The following is a 22,595-nucleotide window of genomic DNA, read 5'->3' as shown; positions in this document are numbered from 1 at the left end:
ATATAATCTCTTGAGGATGGTTGCTAATATCACCTGCAGCCCAAACCGTAACCATAATTGCCAAGTCCATGTGTTACACGCGACTTTGGGCTTCTTTTTTTGGAAAGTTGCATTAAAAATCTCGAGTCGCGGGTTGCAGTTTTTTGGGCTTATTTAAAATAAATGTGGTTGCTTGTTAGGAAAATATGACAAGCAACTTAGTTTCTTTACATTTATTGTCGCTGTTTTGTCCAATACATTGCCTGACACTGTCTTCTCACAGCTAATGGCCATTCAATGCAACGATACAACTGCTGTAGTAATTCGTCCTCATACATCCCGCCTCGCCCCTCATTGAAGAAAAATCGCGTTCAACGTACAGGCATGTCATGTGACCATAGACTGGGACGTTGTAAATGCATGTAATGATAGTTTGTATATGTAAATAGACGAATACATTTTTTGTTTTTGTTTTTACAAACAATGCAACCAGCAGTGATGTACAGAGACGGAGGAAACAGGGAGGAGAGGCACCTAATTTACTGAATTTTTTTAAATGATAATAATAGATTTTATTTAAATTATTTATAATGCATTATAATATTTTTTATTTATAATGCATTATTATATTTATATTTATAATGCATTATTATATTTATAACACATTTATAATATTTATAATGCAATTATTTATAATGCATTATAATATTTTTAATTCGGAAGAATCTCAATGTATTTATTATTACAGGCTATGATAAAAAAATAAATTAAATAAATAAAATGTGTGCATGTTTACCACTGCTAATATGTGTGCACTAACTCTGGCTATGGGTTACCATAATTAGCCTTTACAACACTTTTTCTCTTTTTCCATCTCCAAAACTTCTGTTCACAACCTTTATTGCAATTTGAAGAATTGTGTAATATCACATCTGTTTATGCTTTTCAAACTCTGATAGGTTTTAATTTAATAGCAGGCTCATTTATTGATAAATTATTGATCATAAATTATACTGATGATAATAAATAATATAATAATATTGGGCTTGTTTGGGCTTGCTTTTGAAGCTGTGGTTGCTTATTTGTCTCGCGAGAGATGGCAACACTGACCAACCGTAACCTTAGCATCCTCAATGGAAACCGCCGCCGCCGATTCTCTGTCTTTAAGTTCATCCCCAGGATTTTCTTGTTCTTGAGGCTCTGTGACGAAGAGTGTTGTGTCTGCACCTTCACAGTCTCGTTTCTCGTTTCAGGATGTGACTCAGAACGTGGACATTTAGGGAGCAAAAAACGATCCATTTTGGTGTAAAGTTATTTTACTTTGCTAAAACTCACTATCAAAAACAAGCTGAAATGAGTTAAGGTCAGAGGTTCGCGGGCGCCGACCCCACTGGCCAAAGAAGATCACCTGTTGGGCCTCATGTTATTTTAAACTAAAATATATACATTTTAAAATTATTATTTAACTCCTATTTTAAAAACATGAGAGAGAATATTTAAACATGATATTAAAATATAAAAATAAAAAATTACAGACATTTCTTGAGGGTGCTGGGCAGGTGGTATGGCTATTATAGGGGGAACTGCAGCACCTAGGAAGTTGTTGTCTTTCCTCCATATGTGCCAAAAATTTATTTTCTGGCTTTCTCAGTCTAGAACGGCAACAACTTCTAAAATAATTTCATATTTCTACTACATAAATGACCCCCAATTTAAATACACATTCATCTTTATATATATATATATATATATATATATATATATATATATATATATATATATATATATAATGTTAAGTGGACAGAGCTGTATAGTATTTGTTACTAGGGCTTGGTACAATTATTTCGATTTCTCAATTTTTAATCCGTTCTCATTTTTATGAACCGTTCCCAAGAATCGATTAGTCTTCCGGTTTTCAGTTGATAAATGAACAGAACATTGTAGCGTGCCTCCCATTAATTAATTCTAAATAATCTTTGTGCTTTACAATTGATATGAAACAAAGTCTCAGAGTTAAAATTCTTTCCATTTTATTACGAAATTCAAAAACATAAATTCCGTTTTGGCGCTTTTGGCTAAGCGGCAGGGCGGAGTTCTTCTCTTCCGCCAGTTACAGCATGAAACAAACATGACTGAGATTCTGAAAGTGTAAAAATATTGTGTACAACTTACTAAAATCCGTATCATGTCACATGGAATCACTCAATCAGTTTCAACTCATTTTAACTGTGAAAAGACATCAGTAAAACGTTTTGTAAAGAATGTCATGTAACGTCACATTTACCTCAGAAAAACCATATCCAGTGACCATAAACTCATTAGTCAACATTTTGCTAAATATATGCCCCCTATTATATCTTCATTATAATTTGTAATGTTCTCCAATATTTAATGCATGTAAAAAAGTTTGTATGACAGCCACCATTTAAAGGTCCCATGGCATGGAATTTTTATTTTATGAGGTTTTTCAACATTAATATGAGTTCCCCAGCCTGAATGTTGTCCCTAAGTCGCTAGAAATTTTGATCGGTGTAAAACGAGCTCAGGCTGTCTTTCTCTGCCTTTGAGAAAATGACAGCCCAGACAAGCTGATCTTGAATTCTCCTGTTATGACATCATACCAGGAAAGGTTAGAGGTTAGCGCCCCTTCCTCTGCTCTGCCCGCCCAGAGAATTAGTAGAGAAAGGAGTCAGTTTATCAGTGGATGTCAGCAGCACAGGCTTTACCATAAGGCTTCTCAACAGCACCGCCACAAACAGTGAGTAACAGTGTTCATTAATGCCTGATCTGGGATCAGTGAGTTCTGATGTGTAGCTAATCATTCAAGTTCACACAGACTTTCTTTCTAAATCGTTTAAAACTGTCAGTCCCGCCGCTGGCCATCTTGATGCATCAGCGAATCCAGCCAGTGACTAAAACCATCAACTTCACGTCATTTCTGTTAGCAGCATGAAACAAATCTGTTATTTAAATGATTAAACTACGGAGAGCAATCAAAGAACACTCTTTGTGAACCAATGTTCGGATTGGTCAATCACACGTTTGAATGATGCTGCTCATTATGCTCAACAGAAGCTCTTACTGTATTCATGTCGATGTCGTGTTTGTTGTTAGCTGTGGTGAAAGCATTTTGTGAGAAAAATAACGTTGCAAAGTTCACTCGTGTTTATTCAGAGCTCTCGGATACAAACAAAATAAACTTGCGCTCTCAAAAACTCAGTACAATAACACTTCCTCAGCAATCTTTCCTCAGCTCCGTTTCTCTCTTGACTGTTGCTGCAGCTGCTCCAGTGCCTGACTAAACCACGCCCCCTCCGCACGTAATCTCATTTTAAATGCAAAGATGTTAGCCAATCACAACACTGGGTGTTTTCACTAAAGACTCACAGCAGACAGGCCTCTTGAAACAGAGCATTCCAAACAGAGGGCTAATATCAGTATAGAAAAAATGCCTTTTATTTCTAAATTATGACATTTTTTTGATGTAAAAACCATACTATCAATATAAGTACACCCCAGGAAATATTATAAAACAATAAAACAACCCATGCCATGGGACCTTTAAATGTTTATAAAAACGCTTTGGAGTAGAGATATAATTATAACTAATTGTAAAGTTAATATTATAACTTTATTATTATTTTAAAAATGGGAGTAATTTAAGTTAGTAAGTTTGTATACAAATCAGTTCATTTTTTCCTTCAATAAAATAGTAGGCTAATAAAGCTTTGGTTACAACTGACTCTCATCAAGTTTCAGTTCATTGAGATATATAGGCAATAGTGTGTGCTCATGTAATCCAGTCAATTTGCCATTTTATTCCAACCGTTGGTCAGAGGCTTTCATAAATATTTCATTTTTACATGGGTTTCAACTATGCATGGCTCGCATTTTCCGTGTGTAAGTTAAAGTTGTGATCTAGTGCTAATTTATCATTAAACTTATGCATTAAATGAGTGACTGTTTTGATTGTTATAACCACTATATTTTCTTGCACAGACGTAATTCTGGTAAATGTCTAATGTGGAGATGAGTAAACAGATCAGTTACTGTAGTTTGCTTGAAAATGCAGGTTCCCAAACCTGTTCCTGGAGGGCCCCAAAAAGTACTCACTTTGGATGTGTCCCAAATCAAACACACTTGATTAAACTCGTCAGCTCATTAGTAGAGTACTACTCAAAGACTTTAGGTGGTTAGCCTATATTCGATGAGGAAGACATCCAAAATGTTTAGCGTTGCGGGGGGTGGCGGGTGGTCCTTTTCAGGAACAGGGATGGACACGACTGCGTTTTAAATGGCTGAACGGTATATTTCATCAATAGCGCTGCGTCACGCTGGGATTCAGTAAGGAGTGACCTTCTGAAAAAAAACATTGACCATTTATCATCCGAGCTCACTAAATGAAACACCGTGTCAGTATCAATCACGGGCTTTTGAGTTATTGGTTTATTAATCGATTGACAAGTGACTACATCCAGTAGACCTCAGATAAAAAGAAAAAAGAAAGCTGCAAAAAACTAATGAAAAATATGGAATTCAGTAAAATAATATAAAAGCACTCAACGGGAGAAAAAAAAATCTTATACAATAAGCATATTAACACGTTGATTCTCCGTTAATACTGCAGCTCATGCTATACTCATCCATTCCCCCGGTATAAGCAACTCCAGAACACCCGCGCGCGCACACGAGCAGTGCGTATTTCCCTCCGTCTTTGCTGTATGAATACATGCGTGTCTAGTGAAACGGACGGACAGCGTGACGGACGCACACCTCTCCGTTTTGCACGGAGAAGCAGAAGTGGCAATACGGCACCATTGATTCGCAGTACGGGATGATGGGAGGGGAGAGACACACGGAGGGGGGCTGCGGGGGGCAGGCAACAGAGGACTGAGTGGCTCTAGTAAATATTTATATTGCATGATGATATGCGCGAGCGAAAGGAGGAGGTGTGTGTGCGCGATAGAGTGAGTGAGTGCATGTGTGGAGAGAGAGAGAGAGAGAGAGAGAGAGAGAGAGAGAGAGAGAGAGAGAGAGAGAGAGAGAGAGAGAGAGAGAGAGAGAGAGAGAGAGAGAGACCTCGAGCCACCCAGTTATTAATATTATTCCACACCGCTAAGTTTAGCATTCAACACGTGTCGCTAGTGATGGAGAGAGAGGCGGGAGCGCGCGCGTGAGAGAGAGAGGTTGACGGTTGACGGTTGCTAGGTGACGAGGCGCATATACTGAATTTTAACAAAAGAGCGGAGAGAGAGAGAGAGAGAGAGAGAGAGAGAGAGAGAGAGAGAGAGAGAGAGAGAGAGAGAGAGAGAGAGAGAGAGAGAGAAGGGAGCGGGAGATAGGTGGAGAGAGAAAGAGAGAGAGAGAGAGCTCGCGAAAATTGAATACATGTAGAATATATATATTTCTAGGTGTATTTTCCCCGGAGAAGCCGCAAAAAGGATACCTCGAGGGGAATGATGTGAAGAGAATGGAGGGCCGAAAGGAGAGAGGGGGGACAGGCGCGTGAATACACAGTAAGTAACAGTTTAATGAATACTGCTGTGTTTCTGCACTGACTTGACTGCGTGAAGCGAGGAGACATGGCACTGACAGTGCACCGGCGGCTCCGGGTGAGGGTACTGGAAAAGATGGATGGATGGCACGCGAAAGAGCGATGGATACGGCCGGCGCGCGCGGGGGTTTGACCCTTCTGTCATTGCTGCACGCGCGCACATATGCCAGTGCTTATAAGCCCACTTGTTCCTCAGTGAAACGGCACATACTTAGACTTTTCTTGCACTCTCACTGCACAGATACGCGCAGAGGTTACAGCGACACGCGAAAACGCACGCGCCTGGAAACGGCACTGAGACACGCGCAGTCTGCGGGCACAATTAGTGATTTTCATAAAAACAACAACTGTGAAGCAACTGAATATTAAACCGTGTTTAAAATGCTGCTTTGCTGCGGCTAATGATCGTGTCGATGCGCCGCGCTGTCAGGCTGCTCGTCTCCAGTTGTGTATGTAAACTGCGGATTTATCAATTTTACTGAGCACAGTTTTCAGTGTCTCCCAGTGTATGTCTTTTAGTACTCGTTGTGTTTCAGTGCCATGCGAGCTTATTTACATAGCCTAGCCTATTCGAGTATTTATTTTATTGGTAATCAGGAATGCAGAGAATTGAAATACCTCAATACACCAATTGCTGTCGTTTTTCAAAGTCTGGCCATTTGCTTTTTAATAGTTGGCTAAAAAATCTGTGAGATTTATGAGCAGCACTCATTATGTTAATTTCATATGAGCCCATCATAGGCCCACAGTTTTCCTCCTGCGATATGAATCAAACCGTTGGCGTTTAAATGAAGTAAAATCATTTATGTGGGGCTTCTGCTTCATATTCTGTAATAAGTTTTACTCCCTCCTTGCTCCAAACTTATTAAAGCTGTTATGATGGAGCCTGGAGTCCTGCAGAGGGAATGTGAGGTCTTAATGTACACCGAGACAGGCCTGAGATAAGTGCTGGCATACATTTTACACGATAAAACATTTGAGCGCAATTATATGTTTTAGTGTACAAGCGGCTTGTTGTGCAACGTGACCTTTCATGTGCTTCACGCTGTACTGATTTGCTGTCTTGAGACTCTTCACATACATACAGTATTTGATCCCGCAGGTCTATAAATAAAAGATAGGTGAGAAAAGATTATGACCTCCAAAAAAAAAAAGCACATTTATTGAACAAGGCATGTTGTGGATACTGGGCACGCAAATCACCAAGGACTACACACACACACGCACACGCACATGCACACACACACACACACACACACACACACACACACACACACACACACACACACACACACACACACACACACACACACACTGCAGTACTGTAATGCGCACAGTAATGTTAATGTGTTGCCTTCAGTGTCAATATAGCTTCACTCCAGCAGTCTGTCTTACAGCTGCTTTCCAGGCTTTACTGAAGAGGGAGGGGGAGTTCACTTCTTTTAAAGAAGAAGGGAGAGTGAAAGAATGAAAGAGTATTGAATGAAAGAAGGTGAGAGACTAATGCACTAAAGAGGAGGATGTAGCAGAGGTGTGGATACAGATGAAGCTGGATGGGGAGTAGAAGACTCATAGACAGAAATACAGTGAAGGATGGGGAAATAGAAATACAGTGCAAACTGAACGAGGGAGCGAGAGGAGGAAATGAAGGAGAGGAAGAAAGCGAGAAGAGGAATTGAATATCTGAGACTGAACATGGTTGGAGGGCTCAGACAGAAAGATGAGAGCAGCTTGAATCAACGTTTGCATTTCTCCCGTTCTGTTTCAGAGCATTGATTCTTTATCTTCTCCTTTACCTTTGCTCTCTATCCTCTCTATCATTCCTTCTCTTGGGCTTTCGGGCTCTAGAGTATAGCTGCTTTTTTAAGATCTCTTTTTTCCCGCTGGATCCCACTCTTCACCGTTTCCGTATCAGTCTCTCCATCTGATTACTTTCCTCTCTCTCTTTTTGTTCGCATAGCTGTGTTGATGAGTCCAGCATGCCCAAAACTGTATCCAACTCCCTCTCAGTATCCTCCGTTCACTTAAATGTGACTAATTAAGGTAAAGCTCGTTAACACAGAACATCAATTAGTCTTTAACGAGATCATAGGCTGGTGTTTGAAAGAGATTACATTGCTCCCCTCTCCTCCGACTCCCCAGAGGTTAGACTGGCTCGCTATTGATAAAGGCCATTCTAATTTACATTAGACCTTAGACACAGTTTGGGTGCTCAGGTCAGATGGAGAAAGCACGTGGGACCCCACAATTTCTCAACATTTCAGACCCAAATAAAGCAGCCAACCCTTTCTCACACAGTGCTATTGCTGCTTTAGGGGCCAGACAAAATGCATTTTTTAGATGCATTTTTAAAAAAAGACATGATGCGGTGGAATGACAGGAAAAAGGAAGCTTCTATAAAAGTTATGAAAGCCACGTATGGACTGCATTTATATAGCGCTTTTAACAGACCCTATGGCCATCCAAAGCTCTTTACATTTTGCCTCACATTTACCCATTCATATACAGACAGTAATGTCAGCCACGTAAGACGTCATCAGCTCATCGGGAGCAGCTGGGGTTAGGTGTCTCGCTCAGGACACCTCGACACTTGGACAGGTGGAATCGGGGCTAGAACCATCAAACTTCTGTAGACAATCTACATGAACCACTGAGTCACTGCCGCACTTATGAAGCCACATGAAAATAATCATGCTTTGATAACAGTCAAAACTGACATAAAGTCAAAATTATTTTACATTAACTACAAAATGATATAAGCTACTAACAGATAAGTAAAATTATGTAATTATGTTGAGAATTGACTGAATCTGACAAAGTCAGAATTGATATAAGTATAAATGTTGAGATACTAAGAGATGTCAAAATTCTGAGATGTCAAAATGACATAAAAAGTACAAATTATTTACAACTTCTTCATTTTTAGAGACAACTCAGTACAGTATGTCAAATTTGACTATTTACTCTAAGTATGAGAGAAAAAAATCAGACTTCATTCAATTATTTTTTATTCTATTATACGATCTTTTTAGAATGCCTTATGATGTAATAATTCAAGCTTTTTATTTCAAAATTATGACACTTTGTCTTAATTTAGATTTATTTAAAAAAAACTATCTATATTAACTTGACTGTTGTGTTTTTATTATAACAAGACTTTGCAAAAGACGTGTGCACAACAGTCAAACATGCCTGTCTAGCGCATGTTTACAATATAATAATAATAATAAGAACATTTCTAAAAGCATTTTGTGTAAACGGCAACTTATAGCATTATTCAGCTGAGGCCAAGTGGTAGTAAAGGAGCAATGGAAGGAGGAGGAGGAGGAGAATAAAAAAGGAGGAGAGTGTTTTCTGAGGAAGCTCTAAAAAGGGAAACAGAAGTTACTTTTAACAAGAATCCGGAAATGTTAGTGGATTAAGAGGAAACGTTAACACAGAAAGTGTAGCACTCAGTGGCATCCTGTTCTAATCAGTCAAGAGTTTCCACAGGAAGCAGAGTCCTCGCTTTCACCCATCTCCACGGTTACCGTAACCACGGATATTTCGGTCTAACTACAACTGCGGTCCTGTACAGTTACCACGGAAATCCCTGCAAGTCTTCCCTCGCTTCCATAGACATTACACCTGACAGCTTAACGTGTGCTCGCTGACACTCTGTGAGATCACAGCGTCTCTTGATTCATTCATCTACGATATCCAATCAAAGACATATCCATAATGCTATTGACAGATGTAAACTAACAATGGCCAGCGGGGCCGTGCTTTCCCCCTGGGGAGGTCTCTAGTGATAAGACGGGTATTGTGATGCTGTTTCTGTGAAGTGGAGAGGGGCAGAGATGTGTATAGCAGCTGTTGAATGAAACAAGATGAGATTCAGGGGCAGTGAAATGACACGGATAATGGTGGACCAGACTGAGGAGACATTTTGGGCTGTATGTATTCAAGGTGCTGATTGATCATACTGACAGATTTCTGTTCAGTATGTTAATGGAGAAAAAGGAGGACAAGAAAGATGGCATGCTTTTGCCTGACACAGATCTAGAAAAGATAAAGCTGAAATATTTTAGTTTAGATCAAAGCAAGAACAGAAACTGTTCACTGATAACTTTGTTTTGCAGATGTTTTACATACTGTCGCTTAGTTTTCTTCTTCTTCTCAGTATGCCTTACAGAGTTCACAGTCCAGTTTTTCAGCAGCCTTGGTTCCGGAAGTATTGTTACCATTGCAGCACAACAGCTTTAAAATGTTTATTTTCGGTACAGATCTGTTAAATTTTATATTGTTGGGAAAAAAATGACCAAGTCTCATCAGCTTATGTTTAGCACAGACCTTATTTTACTCGTTAATTGAAAAAACCCATAGGAAAATCCAGAAGGATCCACTTGCAAATTTTTCGGGTTTTGACATCATCCCTGCACACTGGTCATAGTAACTAATGTCAGAATAGAACTGTTAACTACTGTTAACTGGATATTGTATTAAAGTGCATCTATTATTCTTTTTAAAAGTTTTCTAATTTGGTTTTGGAGGTCTCCTACAACAGGTTTTAACATGCATCAAAGGTCAAAAAACTGTTTAATTTTCTCATATACATTGCACATCAGAACGTTTTTCAATGATTCTCAATGTTACTCAGAGATGAGATGTTGCAACTGTAATTCCTCATAATCAGCATTAACAAGAGTATGTCCATCAAAAAGCCCATGTGTATATTTCTAATTTATTGTGGTGCACATGCAGGGATTGCGAATCAATAACAGCGCACATGTTAGCCGAGCACTAACGTGAATGACTGATGTAACATAAACCATTGCAAAACAAATCTAGCTCCATCCTTTATCATTACTCAAAGTAGTAAGAACAACAGACAGTCTGTATTAATAGACACCGTTTTAGGTAACAGTGGCCCACAGCCTCTTAGCAGAAGTATTTCAGTGAGATGGCAATAACGTGAGTTAGCTAGTTAGTCAGAAACGTACACAATATTAAAACACAAAACAACACATTTTGAACAACTGGTAGAAAATATATCAGGGCTCCAGACAGACTAACTGTTTTAACTAGGAGCACTGTATCCCATAACTAAATATTTTTCGGAGCGCAAGCTGAAAAATTAGATGCACACCTTAAATCAGCCTGCACCGCAGTTATTCACATTTCCCCCCATTTTGACTGCATTGTTGACAAATGCCTTGGTAATAAGTTGACTTAACATACAGAAATTACAATGTGCAGTTTTATTGTGCAAGTTCACAGCTCTCCAGAATAACATTTGAGAGCAGCATCAGCAGTGCCTCAAAGTTCTACAGAAAGTACTTAGTAGCACTGGGGGGCTGACACTGAGCTAAGTTGAGGTTTAGATAAAATTAACTTTAATTATTATCATTAATGTCTTAATATTAATTCAAAAGCAAAGCAAGTGAAAAAATAGATATTAGGGAGTAAAAATAGCTAATAAGCACTGCTCTGCAGCCACAGGGTTACAACGAATTTATTTATTTTTGCGAGTTTTTCTACATCTTAACTTTTTGTTTTATGAATGGGACAATCTTTGAAGGATGAACAAATAATGTTTTGGTCATCACATTAAAAATAGCATTTAAATATTATAATATTATAGTTTTGACTTGCTGGAAAAACTATAACATTTGCTGGAAAAACTTGACGTGCTGGAAAAACGTGTAGTACTTTAAAGCATTTGACTATTTCTGTCATGTAGTGTTACTACTTTAAACCCGTGGTGAATGTTGCTGGTTTGTGGACAAAGTCTTTTATAACTTGTTCATTCATGGCACAATGTTGCTCCTGGTTTCCACTTCAGTGCTGTTTGATCTGATATCTATGGTTTATAACAGAGAACTCTGCACTGAATCGGGATGCTTCTCATTAGATCTTACAGCGATTAAAGACTACAGACTTTGCAGCATTGCTGTTAATTCTATGGCAAATGCAACAGATTTCTTTACTGGGTCTCCCAGCACTGTGTTCTGTCACCCGATCGAGATCGGCCCACGACTCGCAAGTAGCTCCCAGTCTAGGGCACTATATAAATAATTATTCATACTTACAGGTTGTGATTCTGAGGAGCAAGCTGATCAAAATAAACTGGGTACTGACCTATCTTTCATGAGCAAGCGTTTTGCGAATCCTGCGCTGAACTTTTGAGAAGCAGTCAGTAAAATGGCGCGTTTGTGGACGTGTCAAGTTGTTCACGGATGGACAACGTATAACAAAGATGGGCATTATGCAAATGCATTTTCTAGTGATGTAGAACTGTTGCACAGTGGAATTTGTGAATCTCGTTTAGAGTCACTTACACTAGAGACACTTTATTTATCATGCCCTTTTGACTTTAAAAAATGTGCAAAGCTGATTCGAAAGACCGCCGTTCGCCAGCTTCTGTGTTTACTAGTAGCACGCGCAAGCGCAAGTCGGCCGTCATTATGTTAAGCCCCGCCCACCGACTCTATACATGATGTGATTGGCCTGACCAGAGTTTGGTTTTTACAGCTCAGAAGTGTATTGAGAGTTGCTAGACGATACTCGGGGCAGATTTGCTGCCGCTAGGGTGCGTCTAGATTTCTAGACTACCCCTTCCCCTTAAAAAGAGGAATTTACTAATCCTCATGTCGTTCCAAACATCTGTGACTTCTGCAGAACATACACATACACAAATACAAATTCAAAAACAGTTCAAAATTAAAAAAAAAAAAACTTCCATTTTATGGACAAAAAAAAGTGTATGCTCCAAAGAAGGAAGAAAGTCAAACAGGTTTGGAATGACTGACATGAGGGGGAGTAAATCATGACAGTTTATTCTCTTTTTATAACTACCGGTATCTCTTTCCATAAAAAGTATGAACATATAACATTTCTGACACATATACAATATGTTTCTAAAAATAAAATTTATAACAATTTGTGATGAAGTTAGGGCTGAGTAAAAATTTGAATCAGCTTGATCAGCAATAAATCCAAAACATTTTAACCCTGCAAAATATTTTTTTTATTGTTGAGTTTTAATACTCCTCGTCTGTATTTTGTTATTGTGCTACATTTGTTAGTGTGTGTGTGTGTGTGTGTGAGAGAGGAATAGAGAGAGAGGAGAGAGATAGAGAAAGACAGAGAGAGACATTGTAAGTGTATTCAAGCATGTGATGCACAGGTGTGCATGTTGGTGCGTCAGTAATCTAATGTTGTTGTGGGCATATATGAGCAGTGCTGTTACATCCGTGCATCAATGTCTGATTGGAACAATTGTTTGCCATGTAGTTTAAATAACATACATGATTAATCTTTAATCTGTATTTTTTTAATGTGGCTTAGGGTCTGGCATTTCCTATTTTGTGTTATGTTTACCTATCCTGTTTATATTTTGTACATGTGTGTTTAGGAATGCTGACTGCATTTTAATTTAAATATCTATAGATACACTGTCTCAATGATTGAAGAGAGGAGGGTGTTCTTGCGTTATTACAGCCATAATTTGCTGGTTAACTCACAGCATGGTGTGCTGAGCATGAGAGAAACTGTCTCATTGGGCAACAACTGTCATCTGTTTCAAAGAAATAGGACAACGCAAGGCTGCATTTATGAAATGATGCATTAATTTAAACTCTGACACAGAGGTTTTTTTTTCTTTTCTTTTGCTTAGTTGCCTCAGTGAAGTTTTGTCCCAACAACGTTTATTAAAAGCACAGGAATTATGAGCTCCCCCCATCGTTTTGTCAAACTCTCTCTCTCTCTCTCTCTCTCTCTCTCTCTCTCTCTCTCTCTCTCTCTCTCTCTCTCTCTCTCTCTCTCTCTCTTTTTCATCATCTCTTTCTTCCTGCCGCACGTGGTAATTAGGGGCAACTGCACAAAAGCTACCTAGAGAGATTACCTTGAGTCTAATATACATACTAATAGCATAGTACTTTACATGCTTAATAAGCCCATCCGAAGAGCTTAATACACAGTCTTCAAAAAAACTGTAAGACTATGGGCGCGGCCTCATTCTGGATTCTGACCAGCCAGCATTAAACAGGGAATTGATTTTATGATTAATATTCTTTAAGATGCTGTTGCCTTTAAAGGGATAGCTCACCCAAAAGAGATTCAAATGTGAATTCTGTCATCATTTACTCAGCCTCATGTTGTTCCAAGGCCAAAAGATTTTAGTTCATCTTCGAAACACAAATGAAGGTTTTTTTTTTCTTTCTATGATACCAGAGAAATTTCTATTTTCTAACTTTCAAGCTTCATGAAGTTAATAGACAGGGCCATTTTAACATCCCATAGGTGAAATCTTTACCCCCAGCCAAATCTTAAAAAGCACCATGGTATTAATTTGAATCCTTATTAAAAAAACATACACATATCATTTGAAAAGGTAATCCTTATTAAGAAATATATATAAATACAATTTGGAAATGATTCCAAATTTACCGCAAACTACGTATAAAAGCTTGATGACTCATGTGAAACTAACAAGAATAAATATTGACCAGCAAACTTTGTAACTCATTGAGGCTTGAACTTCCCCTTTAAATAACACGACGCTATGCCCTCTGTATGACACTGCTTGCAGGAAGCACTATTTGCATCAATTCAGCATTTCGACACCATCCGTAAAGATGTGTTAATTTCAACAAAGCAGTTTAATAAAGGATGTAATTAATGTTATGAATTAGCACATTTTATTATAAAAATGTTGAATTGTCCATTAAAGTTTTATATGGGACAATTACAAAACACACTGATCCTTTAACAATGCATTGGCACAAAAACGCACACCTTTTGGAGTTGTAAGAGAAGAAAGCTTTATAGAGTCAAAAAATAGTCATGAAATGCTAAAGTGAGTTTGGTTAGCCTATATCTGGCTTCTACAATACAAACTGAGCAATATTACGCTATTTGCCAATTTCACAGTGTGATTTCTCGAATGCCACAAATACAGCCCTAACAAAATACCCTTTTTTTGTTTTTTTTAATTGGCCTTTGAATTTAGCTTTGTGTGGTTAAAAAAGTGTTACCTTGTCAAAGCATTGACCGAGCTCTTTGATTCAATGGTATTGTTGAGCGCTCCAAATACAAACTTTACATACAGCAGTCAGATAGAAATTGGCAGTAATCTGATGCAATATAAGAATCGTTTGATAGACAGTACTCTAGCCCAATAGTGTTGGGGGAACCAGTGGGGACAGAAATCATATTTCAGGGTGGCCGTGACACCCTTTACACACACCCCTGATTGGCTCCCCTTCAGCTGATGGAGCCCTAGGTGACCGCCTAGTTTGCCTATGCCTAAAACGGCCCTGTTCATAGACATAAAATAAATCAATAAAGGCTGTGTATTTAAAGAGACAGTATTACTTTTTATGATGAACATTTTCAATTTACACATTTATTCACATTTAAACATTGATCAATTCACATATCCTTGTGAAATAAGTATACATTAGCATACTATTCTGTAATGGATTACTAATCACAGAATTTTTTGTTTTGTAACACTTTAAAACAGGGGGAGTTTAAAAGAATAGGATGCAAACATGTAGAATGACATATCATGGCCATATTTCAGGATGACAAAGCCAAAATTCATTAGGGTCAAATTGTGAAGGAATGGTTGGGAGGGAGCATGAAGAATCATTTTCACACATACATTGGCATCGCTGAGTCCAGACCTTAAATAAGTTGAATGTCTTTTTTGGGGTGTGCTGGAATAGACTTAACAGAGTGCTTGACTCACATCACAGCATTGATTTCGATCAAGAGATGTATCAATTATTGGACAAGATCTTGTATTGACAATGTAGGAGATGAGCACTTTGTGAAGTGTGCCAATTCCTGTGTGAAAATGATTCTTCATGCTCCCTTCCAACCATTCTTTCACAATTTGAGCCTGATGAATCTTGGCGTTGTCATTCTGAAATATGGGCCTGATGTGTCTTCCTACATGATTGTTTAAGAAACGAAAAGCTACAATTAGAGTTAACATATTACATGCTAACATGTACACAAACATATTACATGCTAGAAACATAATAATCACAGCAATAATGATCCAACATAGACTGCTTATTTAAATCCAAACAGCATTTTTACTTTTTTTTTTTTTTTTTAATATATGTTTGTAATAATTGAATTTGCAATTTAGTATTTTTAAATGTACAATGTTAAAAACAAAATGCTCCAAAGTAACAACATTTATAAATTCTAAATAGATAACTATACACAATAACATTTAATTTACTTGAGGTTCTGACAAAATATTCATGGCTGCGGTCTATATCTTTAGATCAAAGAAACGGATTATGGTGACTTTGGTCTCTTTTTAATTGTGAGAGTCTGCTGTAAATACAGATGTTCCATTTTCCACATTTCATGAAGTTATGAGTGAAAAACACCATGTGAATGCCGCATCAGTATATTATTTACACATGGGTCTTGCAGGGCTTCATTTACAAAAACTTGCTTAAGTTTAGTCAAAGCACAAAAAATTAGGCTTGTTGTATTCTACTCTGAGACCTATCAAATGACATATGACATATGACTATCTGAGCTGTATGTTTTTGACACATTGCAGTACATAGTAATCCTCCCTCCATTAATTTTTTTTTCTTTCTCCTTTTAATCAGCAAATTACGGAGCCCCGCACATAAAAAAACTAGAAGGCTAAATCGTGCGCACGATTTACTATTTCGTTCCCTCGATTTATTAATAGTCTGCCTAAAATCATCATATCATCAATCATCAAAGCCTGCAAAATCATCATAGGCCTACTTCAGTTCTCAAAAATATAAATACATACATTTTTACAAAAAATTGCCTTGTCAAATGACTATCGTTTTAACTTGTATGGTGGAAAAGGTGATGTTTGCTAGAATGTGTGACATTATAAAAACAACATATTGTTTCCAAACTTAAATTGTCTATTAATGTTGGATGCATAAACCTAAAGAAGAATAAGCAACTTTCACAATAAATGTATGTAAGCAGCTGGCAAAAGAATACTGTCTTACAACCCCAGTGAGTGAGATAAAGGGGACTATGGTGAGTAAAACCCACTAAAGGTAAAGAGCAAACATAAAATTCTGAAATGTATACGGCAGAGAAACATTTAGAAATGTAACGCATTTAGAATATTCAGTAGACGTTAGTCAGTTTTTCTGTCTTTTTATTCTCTGAAAGTTTCTGGGGACCCCTTAGAACCTTCTGGAGGACCCCTGGGGGTCCCCGGACCCCAGTTTGAAAACCCTTGATCCAGACAATGCTGTCTCTCTAAGAAACGTTGAATTTAATCAGAAATTGTTTAAACAGTCAATTTTAAACAGTCAATTGGATAAATCACTACTTACTGCATGCAGGAATACAGTTGTAATTGCCCCTTTCTTCAGTTTAAGACGCTGAGCAAAGCTTGCTTGAAATGGCCCAAACAAACAAACGATTTTGAATTAAATTGTTGTGTATCCGATTATAAACATCAACCATTTTTTATCTGTGGGAAGGCTATGAAAAGTCCTCACGTCTCCTGCACAGCCTGGAACATGACATTTGTGTCCATGAGAGCTGCTGTTTTTGCTATCCGTGTCTTGTTTACCTGCAGTCCTGATGATTCGGCTCCGTCAGTTCCGCCATTTGCAAATAATAGGGGTTGACATATTAATGATCCCAGTGATTGTGTCACTGGGGGCGTTATGTTGATAAGCACTTATTTTTCTGTGGTGTTTTTCATGCATAAGTTTTACATATGAAGGAGAAGGCAATGGTGTTTGAGACTCCATGTACTGTACTTGAGATGTCCATGTACTGAACTCTTATTATTTCACTATGGCACGGTTAATTCAATTTTTCAATTTTTTTCATTTAGGGCACCTTTTAAATGTAATATCGAATAAAACACTTAAAGGGTTAGTTCACTCAAAAATGAAAATTCTGTCATTAATTACTCACCCTCATGTCGTTTCAAACCACAAGCACAAATTAAGATATTTTTTAATGAAATCCAAGATCTCTCTGACCCCTCCTCAGACAAGAATATTTTTTACCAGCAAAAACACACAAAAATAACAACTTTATTCAACAATTTTGTTCTAGCCTTTGTCAGTCTCCAGTGCAGTCTCCATTGTAACTACAGTGCAACTCCTGCGTCATCATTACACGCATGCGTGGTGCTCACGTGAACAGCATGGGCTGCCGTAATTTGAAAGCGCTGCTTTCTGCAGCTGCGTAGGAGACTGACACAGGCTAGAACAGAATTGTTGAATAAAGTTGTTATTTAGTTTTTGCACTCAAAAAGCATTCTTGTCGCTTCATAAAATTAAGGTTGAACCACTGGAGTCACATTAATTATTTGAACAATGTCTTTCTGGGCCTTGAGAATGTTAAATCAGTTGCTGTCTCTGGAAAGGTCAGAAAGCTCTCGGATTTCATCAAAAATATCTGAATTTGTGCTCCGAGGATGATCGAAGGTGTTAGGGGTTTGGGTGAAGGAGTATGAGTAATTAATAGGGTTGGGTACCAAAACCCGGTGGGTACATACAACTGGTATGTACCGGACTGAATCAGAATGCAGATTTCGGTTCCTCATTTCGGTGCCATCAAACTTGCTTTCGGACTTTGGCTGGCACTGAGCCAGAGACAGGTGCGCTCAGTGCTCGTCACATATCAACTATTCAAGTGTTTTCAACCATATCATGTTTATTTTAGTTTTTTTAGACATTTAAATGCACATAAGTAACGTTAGCAGCAAAAACACACACTGATGTCTGTGGCAATAACAATCTGTAACAAACAATAATTTGACTGTTTTATTCATATCAGACATGTCAGACACATTATATAAGTTAGTTTACTCTATTCTTCTCTGAGTTCACCGGTCACTTAATTTCATGTATTTCGTGAGACAAGGATGAATTTACGTGATGTAAATCCGACAGATCTGATTCTCTGAGGCGCAAACTAACGTTGCGGCCCCCATCGCACATTATAGATCAGCTAACATGATCATTATGGCAAAACAGATTCACTTACACATATTTGAAAATCAGAATATCAGATCGCTCATGACATACTAGGTAACAAGTTTTCGAATACTTTTTTTAATAAAAAGGTAAAAAACTAAATAAACTGTTACAGCTGAGCTCTGAGCTGTCATATGCGCCTTTGCAGCTGCTGTGTGTCATGTAAGAAGCACGACGCGTTCCCATTGAAAAATAAGGGTATACGTTCTAAAATATTTAGCCAGAGAATATGGTCATATTAATGCAAAAATAATGCTGAACTGAAGCTGAAGCTGATATCACTAGTATTAGTGCTGTTATGTAGTGTAATATTAGGCATATTGTAGTTGGGTTAGGTGGCTTAGCTTTTACTGTGAATTTAAGTAAATTGTGTTTTGTATATATTTATATACTTAAGTATACTTTAAACTTTTCATAAATTGTTCAATTCAAAGAATAATAAAAAATAAAAATAAAAAACGTTTTGTAGATCTTTTTTTCTCTCACCCAAACGATACCCAAACCTAGTATAATAATGACAGATTTTAAAGGGGTGATGAATTGAGGAATCAACTTTTCCTTGAGCTTTTGATAAATAAAAGTTCATGGTAATATAAGAATATCCTGTAAGTTTCAGAGCTGAAAACTTCCTTGTTAGTAAAAGAAAAACTTTTATAGACACCAGGGCTGTCAAAATTGCTCAAAAATGACGTTCGAATATTCCCTCTAAAACAAACACGAATATTCAAACTATTCGAACATCTGGGTGTGCATTTTGTCAATGACGCACATTACGTCAATAACTGGACAAATTAATACAAAGAGACATTAACTACTTGTATAGATTGTCTATTTAAGTTTATACATATTTGACAACGTATTACTTACACAAAAACAAGTATATTAACTAATGGCCAAGACCGCAGAGCGCAGACCTCTCTCTCTCTCTCTCTCTCTCTCTCTCTCTCTCTCTCTCTCTCTCTCTCTCTCTCTCTCTCTCTCTCTCTCTCTCTCTCTCTCTCTCTCTCTCTCTCTCTCTCTCTCCTCTCTCTCTCTCTCTCTCTCTCTCCCTTCCTCTCTCTCTCTCTCTCTCTCTCTCTCTCTCTCTCTCTCTCTCTCTCTCTCTCTCTCTCTAGCAGGCTTCATTCAGTGATTGAAACAAATATTATTAATATTAATTGAAGTTTAATAGCACTGTGCTGTGCTAAACATGGAACTTTTCCTTGACATGAAACGGTAAATAATCACACCAGTGAAAGCAGTGCATTTATCCTTTATTCATGCAATATCTATTCAGTCAGTACAGTAGCCTACACTTTAGTGTTTCTGTTTAACGTTGTATATAAAATTAGGCATGGTACACTCTAAAAAATGCTGGGTTATTTTAAACCAACGTTGGGTCAAATATGGACTAACCCAGCAATTGGGTTGTTTTAATCCTGCGGTTGGGTTAAATATTTGCTTAAGACAACCCAATCGCTGGGTTAAAACAACCCAATTGCTGGGTTAGTCCATATTTTACCCAACATTGGGTTGTTTTTTAACCAGAATTTTTTTGAGTGGATGCTAACAGTAGCTTACATAGCTTGCATATAACTTTATCTCGCGGCTCAACAATTTTACCTCCTACCGACCAAAATCCGACGTACTTCCAGAAATGGCTTTTTAGATTTTGTAGTTAATATCGCTTTCTCTGGTGCGGTTGAGTTGAGCTCTTGGCTTTTTTCCCCTGTTTTTTTATTATTATTTTTTATTTTAATTTTAATTTTAATTTTCACCTTCAAAATTAAAACTATTCGAATATATATTCGAATTTAGAATATTCGTTGACACCAGGCCCAGCAAACGGTCCTGTGCTTCATACTGACATCAGTGTGCAACTGAAACACCGCCTATACAGAATCTACCTTGCGTCTAATCCAGTAGCCCCGCCCACCGACTCATGGAGGACTTGTGCTAGCTGGTCAACAACAATATACATGCCTAGGAAGATTAAGATATTGCGCTATTCCTGGTTGTGGAAGAACACAGTTGATGCTTCCTTTGGAAGGAATATTAGGAATGAGTAGTTGAACTTAATGAAGTTCCAGCTCACGTGGGGAAGACATATTCACTTTATTTCTCTGTGGAATCATTTGTAAACAAATCTCCGGTCGAGGCTGGATTTGGATCCGACAGGAATAGTGCAACACACATGTGAGTAAAACGTGTTTTTATATGTAATAGTACTGCATTGTTATAGATTGTTTTCCTTATGTGTACGTGTCTAACAGAGCATATGGGCCAGGGCTCGCAAAGCCCGGCAGGCCGATGAATGTCATTATATTCCATTCTTGTTCTGCTGTTCTCTCTCTCGAGTATCCGGTCGGCAAAACTCAGAACACATCTTCCCTTCTTAAGAATGGATTTAGTGCCTTTCTTTTCTCAGACACAAGCTTAACTCCAAGTCTTCCAGAGTCGCGGTCGAAGCTGATTCGAAAGACCGCCGTTTGCCAGTTTCTATGTTTACTAGAAGCACGATTGACGCAAGCGCAACTCGGCCGTCATTATGTTAAGCCCCGCCCACCGACTCTATACACAATGTGATTGGCCCGACCAGAGTTTGGCGTTTACAGCTCAGAAGTTTATTTAGAGTTGCTAGACGACCCTCGCGGGCAGACTAGATTTGCTGCCGCTAGGGTGCGTCTAGATTTCTAGGCTATAGAAACCCTGGAGTATAATCAAATGATTGTGCTTCCCCTCCTCATATCCCCCTGAGATGAGATTTATGCATTTTATTTCTGGAAAAATTCCTCCCGTGATGCAAATTGACGATATTTGCGTCATCTTTGGAATGTTTGGCCAGAGGCTAAAGACTACAGCCAGCAGAGGGAGCTATTTCCACGTTTTCAACCCGCACATGGGGGATGGGAGATCACACTCACAGCACAGCTCGCAGCTGCAGGCATTAATTTAAACAGATGCTAAGTAATGTAAGTGTTTTAACTTCTCAAAATAATTTCTATGAAAGTTAAGCTTCCAAAGGCATGAACACGCATTGTGAATGTATGCTGCGAATGTGGTTGCGATTTCCTCAGCTCTTTTATCACGAGCGCTCATTAGCTCATTTATGACGTTAAATATAATCTGACTCCTAATCTGAGTTAGTGCTGTGAGACTCACGTGGCAACTCGATCGTTATTTTGAACAGACACCTTCAGTATTTAATTGTAGTGTCTGTTCTCTAACTCAGTCACTGTAATCCAGTAGCGGTGGCTTTGGGAATGGCCTCACAGGGCAGCGAAGCATTCTGGGAATTGTAGTCTTTCATCCCCATGAGACAAAAATACGTTTTCTGTCTTTTCTCAGTCTAGGAAGCACCAAATTCAAAAATAATTTCACATTTCTACTACATTAATTACCCAGTTTAAATACAGATTCATCTTTCCAGCACTAAAGTACCCCTTTAAAGTGAATTGATTTACATGTGCTTTAGTATGTTATTCTATAAAGTAAAAAAAACAAAAACAAAAACAAGGTCTGTTCTCTAATGTCAGGAAAGTACGGTTGTGCATCCATGTTTACCTACAGTATTTGATGTGCTCTGTGTGCGTTGTTCAATCTTTATATCTAAATAAAAGCCTAAATTAAATCTGTTCAGCATATAAAGAAATTGTGCATCCTCAGAAGACTTGGATTAAACGGTTTGATTTATATGGATTACTTTTATGATGTCGTTGTGAACTTTTTTGTCAGTGTCTGATTTTTGGTGTAATGGACCTTGCCTGATATAGAGGCAGAAATCTGTCAGGTTTTATAAAAAATTTCTTCATTTGTGTTTCGAAGATGAATGAAAATCTTGTGGGTTTGATACAACATGATGAGGTGAGGTAATGACAGAATACATTTTTTTGGCCAAACGATCCCTTAAAAATATGTTGTAATTTTCCCATTTGATGTTGTGATGATTTTTAATTCCACTAATGTCTCCCTATTTCTTCATAAAGATTCATGACACCTCATAACATGCAAGCAAACAGACATTTCCACAACAGCACAAATGACCCAATAAAACCACAAGACGAGAGTCTGTT

The 22,595-nt window shown here is 38.0% G+C and overlaps 1 protein-coding gene across 5 annotated transcripts in view; it reads left to right on the top strand.

Annotated features, from left to right (window-relative positions):
- LOC137083203 (glutamate receptor ionotropic, NMDA 2D) overlaps window positions 1-22,595 on the top strand; it is a 175,493-nt gene that overhangs the window by 63,556 nt on the left and 89,342 nt on the right. The window contains exon 1 of one of the 5 annotated variants that reach the window (XM_067448972.1): window positions 5,310-5,495. The exons of 1 other annotated variant lie outside the window; for it this stretch is intronic. Coding sequence is in view for 2 of the 4 variants with exons in the window: in XM_067448970.1 (XP_067305071.1) it covers window positions 5,935-5,982 (48 nt within the window). In the remaining 2 variants the exon portion in view is untranslated. Of the gene's footprint in view, window positions 1-5,309; window positions 5,496-5,931; window positions 5,983-9,420; window positions 9,469-20,700; window positions 20,719-22,595 lie in introns of those variants that run through there. 3 more of the 5 variants (XM_067448970.1, XM_067448969.1, XM_067448973.1) reach the window with 3 other exon arrangements.

Source organism: Pseudorasbora parva, chromosome 7 (genome assembly GCF_024679245.1).
Source record: "Pseudorasbora parva isolate DD20220531a chromosome 7, ASM2467924v1, whole genome shotgun sequence".
NCBI classification, from domain to species: Eukaryota; Metazoa; Chordata; class Actinopteri; order Cypriniformes; family Gobionidae; genus Pseudorasbora; species Pseudorasbora parva.
Note: the sequence above shows the minus strand (reverse complement) of the source record. Positions and strands in the feature narration are given on the sequence as shown.